General features: G+C 31.9%; 1 protein-coding gene across 2 annotated transcripts; it reads right to left on the bottom strand.

Moving 5' to 3' along the window:
* Window positions 1–1655: 1655 nt before the first annotated feature.
* On the bottom strand, window positions 1656–7593 carry EMB2820 (Cytidine/deoxycytidylate deaminase family protein). Of its 2 annotated transcripts, none has more exons than XM_028073968.2 (10): window positions 7338–7593; window positions 6438–6543; window positions 6292–6343; window positions 6137–6210; window positions 5635–5756; window positions 4635–4717; window positions 3668–3764; window positions 2999–3448; window positions 2249–2361; window positions 1656–1947 (listed from the first exon to the last, which is right to left on the bottom strand). In XM_028073968.2, exons 2-10 carry the CDS (start codon window positions 6505–6507, stop codon window positions 1782–1784), a joined length of 1227 nt encoding a protein of 408 aa, XP_027929769.1. In that variant the 5' UTR covers window positions 6508–6543; window positions 7338–7593; the 3' UTR covers window positions 1656–1781. The 2 variants fall into 2 exon arrangements, with proteins under 2 accessions (XP_027929769.1, XP_085528986.1); XM_085672860.1 differs by having other exon boundaries at window positions 6438–6537; window positions 7338–7370.
* Window positions 7594–8206: the final 613 nt, after the last annotated feature.

Genomic DNA, 8206 nt, shown 5'->3' with positions numbered 1-8206 from the left:
GAGGACCCTTGGCAGTGGTATGGATAATAGGGATGCGGCAGCTTGATGGATGGGATGAGTATTGGGCCCACAGTGAGACCCATCACTGAAGGATTTTATTTAATTATGTTTCTTTTGTCCGCACAAGGCTTCGTATAATTATTTAATTTTCCAGTGTACTTTGTTTAGGCTGTGTGGAGCCTCTTTTATGTAATTTGGGGAAATGCCTGGCGTACTGTATGCCTGCATACTCCAAACTCCGCACTCTCTGGTTATTTATGCATGTGACGTTTTATCAATTTGAGGTTATCCAGTTTTTGGGATATTACAATGTTCATTACTTTTAATAGTTTGATCAATAACTTTTTAACACCGTATTTTTAATAAAAAATATTATGATTTACTTAATGACTTATAATTTATATTCTAGCCGTTAATATTGATATTATAATTATGAATTATCAAAAAAATATTTATTTTTTAAGGATAATGATACTTTAACCCATTTTTTTGATTCACTTTTAACCTACCACTCTCATCACCCTTAGATCATCACATCACTTTATTACAAAAAATTAAAATAGATGATTTAAGGGTGATGAAAATGGTGGGTTAAAAATAAGTTAAAATATAATTTTCCATTTTCTAATATATCGCAAACAAGGATTTCATCTCTAGGCAAAAAATAAAGCATGTTTCATATTTTTAAGAGTTATCAGTTAAATAATTGTTGATCTTTTATTTTTGTGCTTTACACAATTTAAAACTATTATAAATAATTTTATTAATAATATACTAATATAATTTCAATTATAGCTTTTAACTTTGAACTTAAATTTTTCTATTAATAACAATTAAAAATACTGATTATCTTTTAAAAAAAATAACATAAAATTAGTGTTTAAAATATATTCGAAATAAAATATTTGTGATACGTACATATAAAAAATGATAAACATATTGATTGAATTATATTCTGACTATTTTAATTAGCATTTTTAATTTGTCGTAAAAACTTAATAGATATATAAGTCATTGATTTAAAAGATATACAAGTCAATGATATCGTATTAGTTTTAAATTTTTAAGAATAGCAAAAGGATATAGTAATGACTTTTCTTTTATGTTGCGTATAATTTTAATATAGTATAATTATTATCCCTAAAAATGTAAAAATGCTTTTTTTTGTCTTTAAAAATAAAATTCCTAAATGTAATATTTTAAAAAATTAATAATTTAATGTCATAATATCAAAATTTGTATGTTGAAAATAAATTATAAACTTTAAGTAAAATATATTATTTAAATACAAAAATACTATATTAAAATAAATCATAAAATGAAAGTAAAAATCCTTGCAATGTACTACATAAAAAATTTATTATTTAAACAAATGGTGTTTTACCTTAATTTAGAATGTTCTTTGTTTTCTTAATCATACCAACTAATATGTTCTATTGCTAGTATTAAACTAAAAGTAATTAGCAAAATGGATTAAAAAAGACGGTTAGAAAATATCATAAATTTAAAGCTAACATATGTACGCAAGACTAAGAATAGACATGGCCATATTTGCAGAAATAAACATTTTTTTAGTTAAAATTTATTGAAAATAAAAAAATTAATTGTCATTTTCAACAAAATTCAACTAAGTATAGATAAACTGTTAGAAAGAATAAATCAGAAGAATTCCCGTTCGCATTTCATACTTGTCACTAATATCAGAAAGTAGTCCAAAGAATTAGAAAACAGTGCCATTCAAAATTCAGAAATAAATAGTCTCTGCAACTTAAACATAACACTTATGCAAGGTCTTCTTCAGGTAACAAAACCCTGAAAACAGCATAATGATGGTTTAAGCTTTTCTCTCCCTGTAATCTGTGAACACTGCCCAAGGCACCCGCATTAGGATTTGGAAAAGCATAAAATATTCTTCTAATTCTCTGATGGACAAGGGCCATTGCACACCTGACATACAGAGGAAAGCAAATTAAGGTCAGTATATCATAAAATAACTACTTTGGATGGAAAGGGAAACTTAATGCAAACAAGGACGAATCAGAATTAAAGAATTTCTTCTATTCTATGAATCAATAAGGGGAACTCCCTCATGCCATTAAAAAGAAAGGAGAATCAGAATGCTATTGGCAGCCTCTTCTCCAGATATTCCACTTCATTGACGAGAAAACTAGGCCAATTTAAACCTCAGAATTCAGCAAGTACATACAAATGATTTGAAGTTATAGAACTATCTTGTCTATAAGCTTACATTGCGCATGGTTCCCAAACAAGATATATGTCATAGCCAGTGCATAAGTACGGTCGCGCTGACGGCTGCCCAGAAGCCTGACTGCAAGCATTCAATTTATGATCGTCCTCACCCTGAAACACCATAATTGAACACAAATAAAGCTTTTCACAAAATATACTCAACGGCATAATCAACATTTATGATCCAGAGAAATGCCATTGCATATCTATTCTATATTTCTAAATTGCCAATGTTGAATTAATGAATTTGGTAGATGCTTCATTAGGTATGAGCGACTAATCATCACAGTTTTCACCCGGAGCATTATTTGGAAAGTTGTTGCAATGATAATAACCGCACCAAGCAAAGATATGAACAATTAATTATCATGGTTCTACCTTCTTTGCCTTCTGCATAATATATACTCATAGAAATCGGGCTCAAAAAGATCTAACGTAAAAAGAACCTATACGGATCGATTTCTGCTTAAAAAGGCCTAACTCAATATACACCTATCCAAACAGTATTTCAGGCTTTATAAAAATCAGGAACACCATGATCTATTAAGGTCACAAGAAAACTCCATAAAGCTTACGACAGAATAATTACATGAACTGAAACTAAGAAAATCACACCAGGAGTTTTTAATATTTTAATTGGAGTGACGTGGTTAACACTTAATACAGATGGGTAGCTGCAATTGATTATTAAATTATACACCATCCAGATTCCTTAAATAGACCTAACCACAGGTGTAGGCAAACTTACATTTCCACACACAGTTTTCTGTCTCTTTGCAGGAGAGCTAGTCCAAGAAGCATTCTCACTATCCAATTCCTGATAACTTGCTTCGTTGCTCCCCTCGCTGGGAAAAAGGTTTCTATCCCTGGCAGCAGATGATTCTATAGCTACAATGGCAGAATGTCGCAAAGGGTGCCAATAATATGAACTGTGAGAATGAGGTGGTTGCTCAGCCCATTGCCGAGTATATAAACAAGCAGCACCTGTACATGGCTGTTTGAGCCTATTGGAGGAACTGTTTGAATGCAATGGTTCATGGGGATCACATCTACTAGAAATATTCAGATGGGAACAAAATGATTCCGGCTTTCCATTACAGCTGTCATCTATGCAAGAGTTCCAAGAATAAATCTGATCACATGCACTTGAAATGATTTCCTTAGTTGAAGGATCCACAATCACTGCAGCATTGACTACCTAAAACATATCAAATTTAGTATGCAACAGTTGAATTTGTAATTTACTAGTAGGACACTTAAACCAAAGTTAGCCTTTACTAATTCAGCAACGAATAGAGGGACCAAAGACCAAATTAAAAATAACTCTAGCTATTACAATCAAGTGAAAACTAATCAGGACAAAAGCATCATTTCTTGTTGACAAATTGTTTGAAAAAGAAAAATTTTGCACACTTACCAAGCCGTTAGATTTTGCCAACTCAACAGCCGATTGCATAAACTTCAAAACTGATTGTGAGTCCTCCTCGCTAAATCCAGTAATGCCATCAATGTTGCTGTAGTTGATTAAAAATGTCAAAGCCAACATGCAAAGACAACTATTAACATATAAGAGAAGTTTTTTTTTTCTCATCCAGTGAGATTATTGACTAAATAGGAACCAAATAGAATGTTGAGACTCGAGATATGCAACCCATTTTACCAACAAGATTTCACTCCCCCCTCCCCAAAACAAACAGCATGTGTTGACGTGTTTGGTAGGAGTTTGATGATTATCATAATTTTTCCTGTATCCAACAAATATTACACTAGAATATCTCAATGCACCAAAGGGTTCTAAAAATCCAGCATACTTCCTCCAAAATCTAAACAGTCCAAAATTTCAAAAAACCCTTTTGCCCTAGTCAATACATAAACACCCCACTTTTTACCCATAGTATATACATCAGATACTATAACTACAAGAAATATAAATAAAATGTAAACATGCCAAGGTTATGTACGAAAACTAAATGTAAAAATTACAGAGTGGATGTCATACACACAAGGATGCTTGCGTAACTTTATAGTTTTAATCTAGGAAGAGCCGTTAATTATAACTAATATATACTGAACCAATTATACATAACTGGTAACGTGTGCAGTTCAGAGATATAATATTGTATATTGAGTGATTGGGTGTTTCCGTCAACGTTAAATTCCTTTTAAAAACCGCTTGTGCACATTTACTGCCTAACATAGAACCAAGTATGTTTTCCATGGAATTTTCATTTAACAAGTATCGCCAAGTTCACTGGATAAAAGATTCCACAAATATACTACTTGACTTGCATACGCTCAAACTAAACCTAACAGTTTGTGAATTTGATGCCACTGCAAACAATATACATAAGCAAATAAATAAGGGATAGTGAAACAAAACTTACTAGGTCCTTGGGTGATATGATGTTGGCCAAAATTTGCATTGTTCTTGCCACTCTTCTTTTGATGTTGCAACATACTTGCAGACCTAATGTTAATTACATTCAAATTAAATGCACACTAGAACTTATGCAAACACAATAAGACCAAGATTTCTAGAATTCTAACCAGAATTAACAATAATTTTAATAATCTTAGTCTTCATTTATAGTGGACCCTCAAATTATGGCCATTTAACTGATACAGTCCTAGATATCTGTATACACCATTTGATCAACATAGAAAACTAAACTCCACTCGCACATAGACCAATGATTTCCAGCACTATGGTTTTGTTGTTTCTTTTAAACATAATCATTTACCCTGTTTTTGTTTTGCTCTATGGTAAAAGTCATTTTGAAAAAATTGATTTGTGATTGGCTATGAATTATAATATTTCATTAGTGTGTTCAGAATTGGTTGTTTGGTTGGTAAAGTAAAATTATTTTTAGGGTGCAGATATAATTTTTGGGTACCACCACACCTAGCACCAATATTTGATACTGACTAATGGAACAGTTAAAAAATTTCAGTTCACCCAAAATCAATTCTGCTCACCCCGGAAATAAATTTGGAAGCTAACAGAAAACTAAATAGAATTTGCATTCAACAAAATCTATTCTAATCACTCCAACCCAGTTCTTATCAACACTGCGGATAAAACAAACAGGTACTTAGTGAGCTTTAGAAGACAAAAAAATGTTGGTGTTGTAAGATTATATTTTAATAATAAATGCAGAACCGTGAATGAACATATGGAATTATTTCCACATAAAAGCTACTGTACAATTACAACAATCGAACCAAAAAACAAGACAAAACTTTTCATGATTGTTTATATTATATATCAATATAAAGATAAAAATAGATATGATAAGTTCATCCTATATATTCCTGAGGCCAAACCATAATATATGAATGCATTAACTAGAGAACAAAGAAACACCAAAACAAACAAAGACCCACTTTTGTGATAAAAGGACTCAACTGATAGGAACTAATCATCTCCTGAAGATGAGGTGGCATACTATCCAGCTGATCTTGGCCTTCAGAGGCCAAGCACAAGATCACCAATAGCTGTATTTCTCCTGTCAAATATTCCCCATGTCAAACTATCCAACTGAGTCCCTAAGTTCTACCTCCTAAGGGCACATGTATGTATCTTTTTGTGTCTAAAGCAGTTTGTATGGCTTTTTCTTTTTAAGAATTTATTTTAATAACTATAAAATTTATAAAAATATAAGTGTTTTAAAAACAATCCAAAAAAATACTTTAATACTTTTTCTATAAAGCAGAATTCATAACTTCAGAAGAAAACTCTAAATCAAAAAATTATTTTTTTAAGCTGAAAAAAAATCTAATTTTACATTTTGTTAAAAAAGAGAAAAGGAAAAGACAACTTTTTCTTGCACATAATATTGTGGGTTGAAAAGGGGGAATAAGAGTTTCTACAATGATATCCATTCACCTCCTTCAAGAACTTTCTTTTGAATTCGTTTCACATGACGGAGATCATCGAGTGGTGCTATCTGATTCAAACGCCTAACAAGAAATTCAAGCAACTTCCATTGATCAGCACACTAAACTGAAGCAAAGACATCAAGATTTCGGTGGGGAGCTAACCTCACAATTTGGTTGGCATGCTTAGGGTTGATGGCAGAAGCAAAAACACTCTCTGTTCAGAAACAAACAAAATGACTGTTTCAATTCAGTGAATTCCAAAAGAAAAAAAAAAAAAAAATCTAATTGATGGGTTTCGACAAAGTGACCAGTGGGTTGGTGGTGAAGGTCATATGGCTGCTTGTCCGGGATGTGAACAATCAAGCAGTTATTCATCATTCCCTGCTCTTGTTCTGCTCCCCCTGGAACCTAAAGCTGAATAGAGTTAACAGTTAACAAAATATTATTCATCATTAACCATAGGTTGTCAAAATTCAGTCCACATAGGGTTGGCTCACCATTGTAACAAGCCTAAATATATTCAACATGGTTAACTCACCACAGATGGTTGGTCAAACAAGTTGACCCCCATAATCAAAGAAAAAAAATACAAAAAGTTAACTAATAAAGTACAAAAAATAGAACACGTTATGAAAAGTGTACAAAATATAAAAGTGATCAAACTTTAACCTTCTATATGCTAGAAAATTTGACAATTGAATATTTAAATTATGCTAAGGTCTGAAGGAAATGAAATCAGCACAAAAAGTAGTTTGGTGAAATAAATATCAAGAAAGAAATAAAAGACAGAGTAATGGAAATTTCCCATGGACTAGCAGACTAGACGATTATATTGTGCAACTTTGACAAAGTTTACTAAAATGAACAAAGTTGCTGTAGTAAAAATGTTCATGGAACTGCATAGACATTTTGTCATTTTCAGTAATCTTTCTTTGTGATTATAATATAATTATCAAACTCGCATGTTAACTCGTAAACTCGTTCGAGTTTCGAGTTTACGTCTCCACACCCATTGCCCGAGTTGACTCGGCAGAAAACTCGTTTTTGAAACAGGATCGGTAGGCTCTCAATGAACTCGGTGAGCTCGGCCAAAACTCGCGAGCATGCAATCGAGTTGGCGAGTCCAGAGGGGTTTTCTTTTTAACCCAAAATGACGCCATTGATCGTCGTTTCTTGTGCGAAAAAAGAAAAGAAAAAAAAAAACTCACCGCGATTAGGTTCGTTCTTCTACTCCACCTCGCGGATTAGGGTTCTGCTCTGGTCTCTATTGGCTGCGCCGAGTCATTCTCCTCTCCGGTCACGCCAAAATCACCGTCGTTTCGCTGCGTGTTGGTGCGTCGTGCTCTGCTCTGTCGTCACGGTCTCTGGTCGCGGTTCTCTCTGCTCACGATTCTCTCTGTTCCCGGTTCTCTCCGTCGAGTGTTCTTGCTCTTCTCGGGTGGCGGTTCTTAAACGATGTAAAATTAATTTTTGTTAACTGTAATTGCTCTTCTAAGCGTGGTTATCTTTCAATTTTGTTTTTTAATTATAGAAAATTTAATAATAATTATATAATGTTTTTCTAATTTTGTAATTGAGAAATGAAATTAGAGAATAATTAAAGGTTGTCTGGCTGGATACAATTTGAAGACATTCCATGGACATTCTCGTATTAATATTTATATAAATATATTTATTTAGTATTATAAACTTATTTTTACTTAATTATATATTGAAATAACAAATTAATAAGTTACTTGAATAATTTTTTTTTATATGAATGATGTCAAGATAATATAAAATTGACATATTATAGAGATGTTGAGGAATATCTTATTACATCTTCTAACGTGACAGTTAACTTGATATATTATCAAGTATCTTAGCATGAAATCTAATTGCGAAATTTGGTTAAACAGTAGATTGATATAAAAATATCACTTGTCATAAAAATTATAATTTTCAATAGTGAAAAGAAATATTTTAAAATCGTAAAGGTCGGGTTATTTAGATTAGGAGAAAATTTATAAAAAGTAAATGGATTTGAGAAAAAAAAAATTTAACGATTTCATGGGTTGAATAAATTAAAAAAATTGTT

This window comes from Vigna unguiculata, chromosome 5 (assembly GCF_037176805.1).
Source record: "Vigna unguiculata cultivar grain cowpea cultivar isolate G323 ecotype 2 chromosome 5, ASM3717680v1, whole genome shotgun sequence".
In the NCBI taxonomy this organism is placed as follows: Eukaryota; Viridiplantae; Streptophyta; class Magnoliopsida; order Fabales; family Fabaceae; genus Vigna; species Vigna unguiculata.
Note: the sequence above shows the minus strand (reverse complement) of the source record. Positions and strands in the feature narration are given on the sequence as shown.

Excerpts from the sequence above, each read along its gene's own strand:
- EMB2820 (XM_028073968.2), bottom strand. The coding sequence starts at position 6,507 with ATGATGAATAACTGCTTGATTGTTCACATCCCGGACAAGCAGCCATAT. Across the intron at positions 6,344-6,437 it reads CCTTCACCACCAACCCACTG|AGAGTGTTTTTGCTTCTGCC; the intron begins GTCACTTTGTCG and ends GTTTCTGAACAG. Across the intron at positions 3,765-4,634 it reads TCATATCACCCAAGGACCTA|CAACATTGATGGCATTACTG; the intron begins GTAAGTTTTGTT and ends AATCAACTACAG.